At 64.6% G+C, this 13,189-nt stretch overlaps 3 protein-coding genes across 3 annotated transcripts; 1 reads left to right on the forward strand and 2 right to left on the reverse strand.

Annotated features, from left to right (window-relative positions):
• Positions 1-2,579: 2,579 nt before the first annotated feature.
• Positions 2,580-5,297, reverse strand: EMIHUDRAFT_117020 (hypothetical protein; the record flags this gene model as incomplete). The annotated part of the gene is made up of 4 exons (XM_005774206.1): positions 2,580-3,272; positions 3,639-3,804; positions 3,947-4,028; positions 4,856-5,297. The coding sequence occupies 4 exons, from the start codon at positions 5,295-5,297 to the stop codon at positions 2,580-2,582; spliced, it is 1,383 nt and encodes a 460-aa protein (XP_005774263.1).
• A 1,920-nt stretch (positions 5,298-7,217) lies between these two features.
• EMIHUDRAFT_74809 (hypothetical protein) lies at positions 7,218-7,729 on the forward strand (the record flags this gene model as incomplete). Its single annotated transcript, XM_005774207.1, has 2 exons — positions 7,218-7,364; positions 7,637-7,729. 2 exons carry the CDS (start codon positions 7,218-7,220, stop codon positions 7,727-7,729), a joined length of 240 nt encoding a protein of 79 aa, XP_005774264.1.
• Positions 7,730-7,850: 121 nt separating this feature from the next.
• EMIHUDRAFT_444392 (hypothetical protein) lies at positions 7,851-13,164 on the reverse strand. The gene is made up of 16 exons (XM_005774208.1): positions 12,965-13,164; positions 12,795-12,883; positions 12,380-12,527; positions 12,181-12,312; positions 11,776-11,850; positions 11,385-11,465; positions 11,201-11,315; positions 11,082-11,128; positions 10,940-11,011; positions 10,298-10,405; positions 9,996-10,064; positions 9,312-9,768; positions 9,016-9,167; positions 8,832-8,944; positions 8,626-8,680; positions 7,851-8,550 (listed from the first exon to the last, which is right to left on the reverse strand). The coding sequence occupies exons 5-16, from the start codon at positions 11,818-11,820 to the stop codon at positions 7,942-7,944; spliced, it is 1,923 nt and encodes a 640-aa protein (XP_005774265.1). The 5' UTR covers positions 11,821-11,850; positions 12,181-12,312; positions 12,380-12,527; positions 12,795-12,883; positions 12,965-13,164; the 3' UTR covers positions 7,851-7,941.
• Positions 13,165-13,189: the final 25 nt, after the last annotated feature.

Raw genomic sequence — 13,189 nt, forward strand, 5'->3', positions numbered from 1 at the left:
CCAAACTCCTGAGAAAGGAAGGGCGCAACAGGTAGCCCTGGGCAAATGCCAGGGGTCTTGGGCAGAGGAGAGGGGGGTCTGGAGGTCAAATCAGTGATGACGGCAGCGGCTGCAGCGGCGGTGGTGGGCTCGACGGCGGGTCGAGGGGGGGTGCGGCCGGGGACGGCGACGGCGGCAGCAACGGCGGCGGCGGCGGCGGCGGGGGCGGCGGTGACGGTGGTGACGGCGGGGACGGCGGCGGTGTCGACGGAGGACCGGAGCCGGCGGGCGAGAGCGTGGCGCTGGGCGCGGGCAGAGGGGAGGGGGAGGCAGCCGGGCGAGTCGGCCGAGGAGAATGGGGTGGAGGGGGCGATGCGCGTGCCGGTGGCGCAGTCGCTTGCGCGCTCGGAGGCGCGGGGGCGGGCTGCTGTGCAGGTGGGAAGCCCCAGAGGGAAAGCGGAACGCCGCCGACTCCGGAGGGAGCTGGAGGCACGGCGGGGGCAGACCGCGGAGCGGCAGCGGCGGGCGCAGCACTCGTCGGTAGTGGCGGTGGGTTGGGAAACGACGTCGGCAGCGGCGGTGGGTTGGGAAAGGACCACAGCGGCATTCTTCGTTTTCGTTGACTCGTCGACCCCCCCTTTTTGTGCACGGCGGTCTGCCATGCACGCCGTTCACACAAAAACACGCCATTCACACTTCGCCACAATTGAGACCCCGGGGGGGGGCCCAATGCATATGACAGCGGGGGACTCCCTGGCCTCCCCTTTCCGGGGCCCAGGAGGCGCCTTTCTCCAAAGAAGGGGGTGTAGCAACCTTTTTTCGGGGGAAAATTTTAATTTCTGGAGACGTCCGCTTTTGGCCCTGAACGTAATGTGGCCCAAAAAGGCGTTGATTGGGCCCCCCCCCCCCTCCCCATAGAATGCCCCCCCCCCCCCCCGCCCTCCCCCCCCCCAGGTTCAACTCCGTAAATGGATCAAGGCTCACGAGGCGAGCAAGTCCCCGCCGAGCACCCAGGCCGTCGGCGTCGGCTCACCGAGCTGCGCCAGATGCCTGCGCACGCTCGACAACGTGAGCACGGTGCACGCCGTTCCTTTACCAACCGCCATCGCCTGCAGCATCCCTCTGGGATACCCCTACTTCATGGGCTTCGCTGCGCCTCAACAGGGCTACCAAATCAGCCCCGGTGCCTTGGGGCAGATCTCCGGCTCGCTGTCACGCAGTGCGCCAGCACCTTCGCCTGCCGGCCTCCTGACGCACCAGGCCGTCGCTCTGCCACCAGACCTGGGAGGCATCCCCCTCGCCACATTCCGCTCTCTGGCAGCAGCTGCGCCCGCAGCGGCTCCTGCATGTACGCCGCCTACACCGCCGCCTCTACCGCCGCCAACGCCGCCGACAATGGCGCACGCGCTGGAGCGCTGGTGGACGCGCGCCGAGGAGCTGGAGCTGCTGCGGCCCAGTGACAAGGCTCATTTGGAGGCGGTGATGGCTATCCTCGCTATGTCTGCCTGAGCTGCATCGGGCATGCTTGTGGAGCAGCAGCACGTGCTCTGGTGCAGATGCGCTTCGCTCTAGGCTTCGCTGGTCCGTCCATCAAGGCGGAGCTGCGCAGCCGCACGCACCGAGACGCACATGCCGGACGGCTCCATCGACATCACCGACTTCTCCGCCGGCCGCAGCCTTGGGCTGCAGCAAGCGGCGCCGGTGCTATTTCTTCTCTCCACCACCACTTGCTCTACCGCTGTACAATGCTCTCTACCCCTGTACAATCCATGAATCAATGGTGGCGTGCCCACCCGAAACCGTGCGCGGTCGCTGCTCCGGCCTGCCGTGTCGCTCGGCCCAAGCGGGGCGGGTGCCACACACGCCGACGCCTTCTCTCCTCGGTTAGCGCGGCGGGTCTTACAGACCACGCCTCCCTCTCCCCCTCGTGGGCGCAGTGCTACACAGTCACAGAGCGACCTCTTCCACGTTTTTCCTTCACCGGTACCGCTCTGCAAAATTTGATACATAGACTAACATCGATGGTTCTTTTGGGGCACAGCTTGTATGAAGTAGGGGTATCCCTGCCTCGCTAGGCTTGAAGCGACTCCCTGGGTAGAGGCCTGGGTAGAGGGTCGACAGTGTCCTCATCTGTCGATTTCGACTCGACGGCGGCATGGAGGCATCACGTCTCCATGCCGCCGTCAAAAGTCGGAGCCAGTGTCTGCGCGGCGACCACAGCACTCGCAGGAGGTACATCTACATGCGAGCTTTTCAGAGTCAAGCGATTGCGCGAAATCCCACCCTAGTGGATTTTGGCGCGCTGTGGGCCCCCTAGCGGGGGCGCGTGAGTGTGGCACACAGAGTCGCCAGAGACGAGACCGTCCCGCGTCCGCCACACGGCAGGGCACACGCCGACACCATTCTCCCAGTCCGAATACGGCACCATATGGTTTACTCGTACGCACTGGACTGGCTAGCCGACTGTGCGCATGGCGCGACATGTCATCTAGTCATTAATCATGGGTCATGGCCACCGGCCGGAGCATGCAATCCAACACAGAGAGAGGAGCAGCAATGCACGGGTCCCGGCCCAGACTCCACCTCGCTCCCCGGAGCTGCTAGGCGATGGCGGCGGCCTCCTCGAGCGGCGGCGGCTCGTCTCCCCTCGCCACGGCGGCTTGCCGCTCCAGGTCGCGGACCGCGCCGTGCTGCGAGGCGGCGTCGATCTGCTGCAGCGACGACCCCGGCGCGACAAACATGAGGCTGCGCCAGTCCGCGCCGGTGCTCATCATCTTCAGCACAAGCACGCGCAGGTCGTAGAGCGTGAGCGAGTCGGGCAGCGCCTCGGGTGCGCGGCCGGAGATGCGCCAGCACGAGGCGAGGTCCTCGCGCCGGAAAAAGACGGGCGCGACGGAAGGCGACTGGAGCTCCTCCATCAAAAAGACGGGGAAAGCGCTCGTGCGAGCGTTGAGCGCCGCGGCCGCCCGCTCCGGCAGCGGGCTGAGCACGTCCCGCACGGAGCGCAGCACCGCGCTCGAGGCCTGCAGCCGGAGCGGCATCGAAGGCAGCCCGGTGCCCCAGCCCTCGCTCATCGCGAGCGCGGTGCCGAGCGGCGTCGTCCCGAGGCTGAGCTGGCGGCCCGGCTCCCTCGCCGCCACGATTGCCAGCGCGACGCGGGCGTCGTGAGGGTCGGCGTACCAGCACAAGCAGGCCTCGCCGCCCTTGCCCGGTGTGGGCACGATGTCTCCGGTCTCGTCGTCCACAACCTTGAAGGCGGGGACCGTGTTGAGCTTCTCGACAACCTCTTGCACCTCGAGCGGGCGGGCGTGGTGCTCAGCATCGGTGGATCCTTGGTGCGCCTCACCATCCGACGCCCGGCGGGCGTGCTGCTCCTCAGCATCCTCCATCCGAGAAGGAGCCGACATGCTTCTCCCGCTGTATTTCTTTTTCTGTGAGTTTTAAGAATTCTTTTTCGGGTGTGTAGCTCTAAAACGAACCCGAAGGTGAACTGCTGACAGGGTTTGCGATGAGGAGCGATCCGAACGTGGTATTCGGGTGATCACTTGAGCACTTGAGCACTGGATGGAACAGGCTTCAAGCCGGTCGGATAAAGCATGTGCTGGGCCCTTACGCGACGTGCACCGATGGCACTACGCGTGGCTCCCCACTGAGTGGACCACGGTGCCCTTCACGTGGCAAGCAATGGCTCGGTAAGGTAAGGTGAGGTAAGGTAAGGTAAACTTCTCCACACCACCTGACAAGAACCCCAGGAATTGCGACTCGCCGCTTTCCTCCCGCTGTGATTCTGTGTGAGCTCTGTGTCTTGATTTGCCAACAATATACCTAACACACACGAGGTGGTGGGGCAAGGGGGGGCAACCCTCGCGTCTCCACGTCTAACGACAGGAGCCCCACGGTACGCTCGAGTACTCGTACAGCGATGTGCAACGGTTGCCACAACCTTTGATTTTGGAGGTCCCGCCACCACAACTGCCATGTCGGCTGGTTGTCGGCTGCGGCTCTCGCCCCGCTGGCGGCGCGGTCCAGTGCCGCGTCGCCCAGCCCTCCTGTGGGCCCGCGGCGGCGAGCCGCCGCGGTTCTACACAATGTGTCCGGTCCGGGTTTGTCCCGGCGTACCGCCGGTGCCGCTTCTTCGCCGAAATTTTGCTCGACCAGTTTGTCGACAAACTTGTGCCAGAGATCCTGCTGCTCGACTGCGCGGCGGAACCGGCCCATCGCGGCCGAGGTGTGATACGCCAGAACCGGGGCAACAACGCGGGACCGTCTCCGGGCCGTCTCGGGCAAGTTCAAAATTTGACCTCGACACCCTGCGGCTCTTTGAACTCAACCTCACAGCCCGCTGCGCGGCTCTCCGAGAGAGGTCGTCTACGAGGCGGCGGCGAGCGCATGCGGCGCAGGCGGCGCAGGCGGCGCAGGCGGCGGCGGCGCGGCGGCGCGGCGGCGGATCGCGGCGCTGACAACGGCGGCAGTTTGCGGCTCGACAGCAGCTGATGGCCAAGCCTTCCCTCCCCTCCCCTCCTGGAAGCATGCTTCGCGCGTGCTGTATTTCTTTTTCGAGTGTTCTGCTCTAACTTCGAACCCGAAGGTGAACTGCTGACAGGGTTTGCGATGAGGAGCGATCCGAACGTGGTATTCGGGTGAGCAGATCACTATCGCCGAAACGAGCACTGCGACGCATCGGGCTCATGCTACATGTTGTAGCATCCACCTCGCGGGCCGATGTTCACAAACAGACGTTCGGCGGCGGCTTCTCGCCCACCGCCGTTCTCAAGCTGCGCCGCCTCGCGCGCAAAGTCGCGCGTGGCAGCGTTGACCGCACAGCCTACTCGCCCAAGCACTCGCTCTCTTTTATGTCCCTTGGCGGAGAAGTCACCATTCGATAGCTTCTGCCCGTAGGTCGCCGCTGCCTGCCCGACACAGGCTTGGAAGGCGCAACGCTCCTTACGGTAGGACGCGAGGAGCTCGGCGGTGGCCATGTACCGCTCCCCTGCGCCGTGCAGATCAGAGGCGAGCCTGGCGATGACTCCAACATCGTTGGGCATGAGCGCGGTTGCGCCTTCCCCAGCGCACTGCACGAACTGTTGCACCTGCAGCTGCAGCGCCTCCACGCCGTCGGTCGAGAATCCCGTGACGTCCTCGGCAGGGACGTAAGATCGCATGCCCGTTCGGGCGTCAAAAGATGGTTGCGTGGTGCTCAAACCAGGAGGCGAGTCCACTGCGGATGGCTTGATCGCTGCCACGTTCAAGTCAAACCCTTTCGGGTCCAGTAAGGCTTCCGCCGAAGGAGGGCTCGCCGGCAGCCCGGCAGAAGGCATTCCAGCTGGCGTAGCCCTGACCTCGGCGGAGCCAGGCGACGATGGCTTGTCCAGCGCATCGGTGTCGTCCTTGGGCCCTGTACGCTCCAACGTGGTGTGGAGGTGATCAGTGTGGTCTGACCGGGTGGTATCGCCCCGGTCTAGGCCCTCTGGAGTCTCGTGAGGCGTCCCTCGTCTCTCGCTCGAGAGATGGTCATCTGGACCCGAATCATCGGTGCCCAGCACGTGTATGTTGAGTCGTACGCGGTCCTGCGGCTTGGTCGCGGGAGATAGATCGCCCGCGGTGTCACGGGCCTCCTCAGCCGAGGAAGACATGTTTGTAGAGAGTGTTCAAAGTACGAAGGTGTGGTGTCACACCGGTGGGGGGGAAGACGCCAGCTGCGCCGTGTTGTGGTGTCACAACAGTAGAGAGGTCGACTGTCTCGCGGGGCCACTCCCCACGAAAGCAGTCGGGAGACTATTACGTGCCAATATTTGGGCGCCTATCCGGCGCCCAAAGTGCTAATACTGGTGATCTAAGTGGCAAGACGTGCCACCACACGGGGTATGGGAATATAGAGATATGTGAATACGATGGACTAGTTGTCACTCTGGGGCGGGGAAGGGAGAATAATAGGTGAAGCCTCTCGATACAGGTCAGGCTGTTGGTGCTCGTGAGGGTATTCGTGCCTCACCTCCTGCGACAACAACTCGTGATCCCATACGTGACGACGGCACCCAAAGTGGACCGACACGTTCCGTGGCAGCAGCGGTCGTTGCTACTCTTTGTCGGCCACTTACCCAAACCACAATTCTCTCGAGCGCGCCGCGACGCACACCATGCGCTGCAACGCGTCGCGAATATCACACTCGCCCTCGGTGCAGAACGGATGTCGAGCAAGGCGTACCTCCGCGCGACGCAGACGCACAAATTCTGCCTGGTCGCACCCGGCGACACACACGGCACGCGCAAGCTGGCGGAAACGATTTCGATCGGCGCACACGGCGGTTGCGTCCCTCTCATACTCTCGGGAACCGCGTTGCCGTACACGGAGCTGGTCAACTATTCCGGGATCGCATATCGCGCGAGTTCGATCACCCCAACGCTGCTCGCGCGTCTTCGAGAGGTCGACGAGCGCGAGTACGCGCGGACGCACGCCATGCTCTCGCGCCACGCGCACATGTTCGAACAGCCCCGCGCATCGGACTTCTTGCTGCGCGCGGTGTTGCGGTGCGAACCGTCGTTATGAACTCACACGCCACCCAGCCGGCGGTCACGACGCCGCGCAGCTTTCATCGATGCGTCGAGTTGAACTCATCTACCCGAACGACCGCAGGCCGTGATGGCCAAAGTAGCTCAACAGCTACACGACAAAACAGTATCCGAAGACCGCCCATTACAATGGGTACCATTGCATGGCCAACGATCACGACGAGATACGGACCGCGGTGATCGAGGCGCTGACGATGACGCGCGTGACGTGCGACCACAAGGCGCTCGAGTACATGGCGGCGCACATGGACGATGTGTCGGTGGCGACGATGCGTCACAAGGGTGCCAAACGCCCCATGACTACTGACCAGGAGGTGCGGGACAGGTTTGCAAAGTACGTAGAGCAGGAGCGACGCCAACAAGCAGCGTCGCGATTTTTACCTCCTTCGGGCACCGGGAGCAACGTCTACACGCGCGGCGCTGCAGATGTCGACCATGACGAGGAGGCAGAGCTTCGCGGGGGAAAAAAGAAAGAAAGAAAGCACGCAAGGCAAGGGAGGGATGGGAGAACGGCACGCCGCCACCACACAGGGATTTTAAGGAGAGGGGTGTGGTGCGCTAGCCAGAGCTTGGGTACGCGAACAGTTCAAAATTCTTTCGGCGGTTGACGCTCACCTTGCACGCGCCGCTCGCCAGCTTTCCTCGTTCTGCCGGCGCTACGGCAGGGTATGATCATCCCGGTGCGCTGCTTTACGTGCGGCAAGGTGATCGGCAACAAGTGGGACAAGTACCTCGAGCTGCTCCAGTCCGACTACACCGAGGGAGACGCGCTTGATGCGCTCTCCCTGAAGCGCTACTGCTGCCGCCGCATGCTGGTGCGCGGACTCGCACTGCCCGCGCCGCCGAGAGTGTGGATCCCGCGCCCTCGCACCGGAGCGCCCTCGCGCGCGGTCCCTGGCAAGCACGCGCGCCATTGTCGGGGCTCGCTTACTCCCGCTGCAGCCGCCTCTCGCCACCTGGCTGCAGCCGCCTCCCGCCGATGCCCCGCCGCCCCGCCGTCGATTGACACCGCAGCGCGCGTCTCTTCCTTGCCCGTCCGGTCACGCCCCGCCCTCGGCCCACCTCCCGCCCTCCTCCCCACACACAGCTGACCCACGTCGACCTGGTGGAGAAGCTGCTCAACTACAACTCACTCGAGCGGGGAGACGCGGGAGGCGCCAATATGGACGATGGCGCGTGAGCCCCCGCGCCATGCATGCACGGTAATTTTGTCGCGCCGGATGTGTGTGTGTGTGTGTGTGTGTGGTGCGCTTGTGTCTGCCTGCAAGCTGCATCCGGCCTCCCCGGCGAACTTGTGTGTTGACACGGAGAGCGAGAGCGAGAGACGATACCCGGTACGTACTCTATATTGACGGATGACGGGCCTCTCTCCGTTAGTAGCTCCTCGACACACTAAGTGTCCATCGAGGCTTCGCTCCGGCTCGCACTCGGCCGCGCCTCCCCCCCTCCGCGCGGGTGCCGTGCGTCGCCGCTCGGCCGCCGCTTCGCGCCCTCGCGCGGCTTTGGCCTGTGGCCGAGCGGCGCGTCGAGCCACGCGAGCTCCGCCTCGCCCATCTTGGAGCGCGCGCGCTGCAGCAGCTTGACGACGTCGGCGAAGTTCGGCCGCCTCTCCGGCTCGGAGGACCAGCACCAGCGCAGCACGTCGGCGAGCGCCTTTGGCGTGCCGGCGGGGAGCAGCGGCCGCGCGCCGTTTTGCGCCACGACGGCGGCAGCGAGCTCGGCGGTGAGGTCCTCAAAGGGCACCTCGTGCGTGACCAGCTCGTAGAGCAGCATCGAGAACGAGTAGACGTCGCTCGCTCGCGAGCACCCCTCCTGCCGCGCCACCTCGGGCGCCATCCAGCGAAACGTGCCAAAATTGTCTGTCGTCGCCTCGTCCTCGAACTTTGCGAGCCCAAAGTCGGAGAGCTTCGCGCCCCCGCCGAGATCGAGCAGGCAGTTCGCCGACTTGAGGTCACGGTGCAGCATTCCCATCCCATGCATGTACGCCATCCCCGCGGCAACCTACGGAACAGTCTCGGACATGTCATGGACGCGTCCGTGAAGAGGTGCAAGTGCACGCCCTCCCCGCCCCGCCACCCCGTCTGCGACGCGCCACAGGAAGCGCGGCGGCGTCGGCCCCTTGAGCGCGTGCCTAAAAAGAAAAAAGAAATACATGCGATCACACAGAAGGACATCGCGCGGCGGCGTCGGCCCCTGGGGCGCGCGCCTTAATTATGAATGAGATCATTCTCAATGCATTCATTCGTACGCGCTCCTCAGGTCGGCCCCCTTGGGTCGCGTGCCGCACGTCGCCCCCGGCGCAATACTCGAGCACGATGCCGAGCATCGGCTCGGCGGCAACCACGCCCCAGCAGCGCACGACGTTCGGGTGCCGCAGCTGCATCAGCGCGGCAACCTCGGCCCTCCACCCCGCGACACCGCTCCGGCCTACTCACAGCTGGAGGTGTGAAGAGACGCTGCTCACACCTCGGCCCTCCACCCCGCGACACCGCTCCGGCCGTTGGTGGCAACCTTGACCGCCACCGTGGCGCCGCGCCACGACGCGCGGTAGGTCGCCCCCGCGGCGCCGGCGCCGACCCTCTGCTTTAGCTTGAGCTCGTCGAGCGAGATCTTGAAGCCTGTGGGGGGAAGGGTCCGGGAAGGGTCGGCGAAGGCGCGCGCTTGAGCTCGTCGAATCGCGAGACCCTGAAGCCCTCCGGCAGCCCGTCGGCAGGTCCCGCCTGGTTAGGGGTCGGGTCAGGGTTAGGGTTAGACCCTGAAGCCCTCCGGCAGATGGTCGGCAAGTCCCGCCTGGCCCCCTGCCTGCCAGCTCCGCCACGGCGTCGGCGACGAGCGCCACTGCTCGCGCCAGCTCGCCCGCTCGCCCGCCCGCCGCCGAGGCGCACCCGCCCCGTGCGACGGCGCCGCCGGGGCGGGCTCGTCCCTCGCGGCCGGTGCGGGCTCCGCCCTCTCCCCCAGCGCGCCGCCGTCCGCCAACAGCGCGCCCGCCCTCAGCGCAGCCTCCCCCGGGCCCAGCTCCGCCAGACGCGCGAGCAGCACCGACTTGATGACGGCAGACGGCATCGAGGCGAGCCGGCGCGCGACCCCCATCGCGCCCGCGCCGTCGGCGGCGGCGATGGCGAGGGCGGCGTCGCCGAGTGCGCGGCTCGCCTCGACACGCTGCGTCTCTGCCTCGGCGATCTCGGTCCGCACGCGCGCCTCGAGCTGCACCTCGACCACCTTGGAGATCGGGCGAGGTCGGGCGAGATCGGGCGAGATCGGGCGAGATCGGGCGAGATCGGGCGAGATCGGGCGAGATCGGGCGAGATCGGGCGGGGTTCTCCAACCCGCGGTGCGTCAGACTACGTGCTCGACTACAGTGCTCGCTGGCAATGCGGGGCCCCGGGAGGCCGCCTGCAGCGCGTGCCTCGCCTCTATCTCCGCTGCATCTCGGCTAGGTCTCGGTCCTGCAGCCCGTCCACTTGCGCGGTGTAGAGCTCCCAGCACTTTTGGACCGAGAGGGTGCTCCGCACGGCCTGATATGGGGAGATATGGGGAGATATGGGGAGATATGGGGGAGATATGAGGAGATATCTGCACCGAGAGGGTGCTCCGCACGGCCTGAGACCGTTAGGGTGATGACGCTTCAGGAGAGAATCGCTACTGCTACAACTGTAGTGTAGACAGGCTCGTCAAGTTCAACACGGCTCTCAGTCCTACTGTGCTGTCCTCACTGGCTTCAACGTTGCTCCATCTCCCTAGGGACTACCGTGAGGTCGAAGTCGGAGACCAGGCGCGACTGCACCTCTGCGAGCAAGTCGGACTTGAGCTGCAGCGCCGCAGAGAGCGAGGCGAGCAGCTCGCGCGGCGTCTTTGCCTGTGATATGGGGAGATATGGGGAGATATGGGGGAGATATGGGGAGATATGGGGAGATATGGGGAGATATGGGGGAGATATGGCGAGCAGCTCGCGCGGCGTCTTTGCCTGTGATATGGGGAGATATGGTGAGATATGGGGGAGATATGGGGAGATGGGGAGATATGGCGAGCAGCTCGCGCGGCGTCTTTGCCTGTGATATGGGGAGATATGGTGAGATATGGGGGAGATATGGGGGAGATATGGGGAGATATGGGGAGATATGGCGAGCAGCTCGCGCGGCGTCTTTACCTGTGATATGGGGAGATATGGGGAGATATGGGGGAGATATGGGGGAGATATGGGGGAGATAGGGGGAGATAGGGGGGATATGGCGAGCAGCTCGCGTGGCGTCGTTGCCTGCAGCTCGAGATATGGGGGAGATATGGGGAGATATGGGGAGATGTGAGCTCGCGTGGACTCGTTGCCTGCAGCTCGAGATATGGGGGAGATATGGGGAGATATGGGAGATGTGAGCTCGCGTGGCGTCTTTGCCTGCAGCGTGGACACATACTCCCACTGCCGGTGCAAGATGAAGACGAGCTCAGCGACGGCGCGCGAGTAGATCTCGCGCCTGAATCAAAGCATTCGCAAGATTCGGACTCCTCTCTGTAGAGGAGACGGCGCGCGAGTAGATCTCGCGCAGTGCGGGCTCGGGCAGCGCCAGCATGCCGGTGAGGAAGCCTGCAGGAAGGCTCCGAGAAGGCTCAGGGGAGGCTGCGAGTGAGGCTCTTGCGTCGGCGCGTGCGAGGACGCCTCGCATCATCGCCACCGCGTCCTTAAGGCGGGTGAAGATGAGGAGGGCGTGCACGAGCGGCGACGCCTCAACCGACAAGTCGTCCAGCAGCAGCGCCTCGTCGTGGGCGATGATCTCCTGCAACAAAAGGGGAGGCGCGCTGAAACAGAAGTGGTGCACCCCCGCCTCGTCGCGGCCGATGATCTCCTCGGCGATCGCGTTGTACTCGCGCAGTGCGTCGAGCGGCGCCGCCGCCAGCGCCGGCAACGCGCGTGGGTCCGCCTCCTCGCGCGCAATGCCGTTAATTAATAGCTAATTAAACGTTAATTAAACGTTAATTAGCGGGTCCGCCTCCTCGCGCGCAATGTCGTTAATTAATTAATAGCTAATTAAACGTTAATTAAACGTTAATTAGCGGGTCCGCCTCCTCGCGCGCAATGTCGTTAATTAATAGCTAATTAATAGCTAATTAAACGTTAATTAATAGCTAATTAAACGTTAGTTAAACGTTAATTAGCGGGTCCGCCTCCTCGCGCGCAATGCCGTTAATTAACAGCTAATTAAACGTTAATTAAACGTTAATTAGCGGGTCCGCCTCCTCGCGCGCAATGTCGGCGTCGATCAGCGCCCTCCGCCGCATCACCCGCAGGACGAGCTTCTCGTCGCGCACCTGTTCACAGCTAGAGGTGGGAAGAGGCGCTGTTCACACCCGCAGGACGAGCTTCTCGTCGCGCACCTGTTCACAGCTAGAGGTGGGAAGAGGCGCTGTTCACACCCGCAGGACGAGCTTCTCGTCGCGCACCTGTTCACAGCTAGAGGTGGGAAGAGGCGCTGTTCACACCCGCAGGACGAGCTTCTCGTCGCGCACCTGTTCACAGCTAGAGGTGGGAAGAGGCGCTGTTCACACCCGCAGGACGAGCTTCTCGTCGCGCACCTGTTCACAGCTAGAGGTGGGAAGAGGCGCTGTTCACACCCGCAGGACGAGCTTCTCGTCGCGCACCTGTTCACAGCTAGAGGTGGGAAGAGGCGCTGTTCACACCCGCAGGACGAGCTTCTCGTCGCGCACCTGTTCACAGCTAGAGGTGGGAAGAGGCGCTGTTCACACCCGCAGGACGAGCTTCTCGTCGCGCACCTGTTCACAGCTAGAGGTGGGAAGAGGCGCTGTTCACACCCGCAGGACGAGCTTCTCGTCGCCGCACCTGTTCACAGCTAGAGGTGGGAAGAGGCGCTGTTCACACCCGCAGGACGAGCTTCTCGTCGCCGCACCTCGGCCAGCGCCTCGTCCGTCGCCTTGCGCGTGCGAAGCAACCGCTCGCCAAAGTACGGGAGCGAGCCACGCGACGCGACCTAGATGGGGACAGAGGGGGAGATGTGGGGAGATATCGGGAGAGAGGGGGAGGTGTTGGGAGGTGCGGAGAGGTGTGGGGAGGTGTGGGGAGGTGTGGGGAGGTGTGGGGAGGTGTGGGGAGGTGTGGGGAGGTGTGGGGAGGTGTGGGGAGGTGTGGGGAGGTGCGGGGAGATGTGGGGAGGTGTGGGGAGGTGTGGGGAGGTGCGGAGAGGTGTGGGGAGGTGTGGGGAGGTGTGGGCAGAAGTAGCGAGGTATATGCCGCGGACCCACGCGACAGACGTGCCTCGCTCGCGCTGGATGTGGTGCAGCAGCCGGCGCGTCGACGCCCACCCCGCCTCGTGCACCGCCAAGCTGGCGCCGGGCGCCGCCTGCGCCGCCCCCGCGACCTCCTGCGCGGCGCCGCCGGCGCCGCCCCCCGCCAGCGACGGGCCTTGGGCGGCGCAGAGCGGCTGGACGAGGGGAGGCTGCCGTAGCGCGGCGGCGCGCGCGGCGGCCGACAGCGCGGTGGCGTGAGGGCGCAGCGTCGTGATGCGATGGACCGACAGCCGCACGAGCCGCACGGCGTTATGCCTTGAGAGGAGCAGGTCGAGATGTCGCCGAGATGTCGCCGAGATGTAGCCGCGAGTCCGCCGAGAGATGAAAGGAAATAGATCTGGCTATG

The sequence above is a fragment of the Emiliania huxleyi genome (genome assembly GCF_000372725.1).
Source record: "Emiliania huxleyi CCMP1516 unplaced genomic scaffold EMIHUscaffold_318, whole genome shotgun sequence".
Taxonomy (NCBI): Eukaryota; Haptophyta; order Isochrysidales; family Noelaerhabdaceae; genus Emiliania; species Emiliania huxleyi.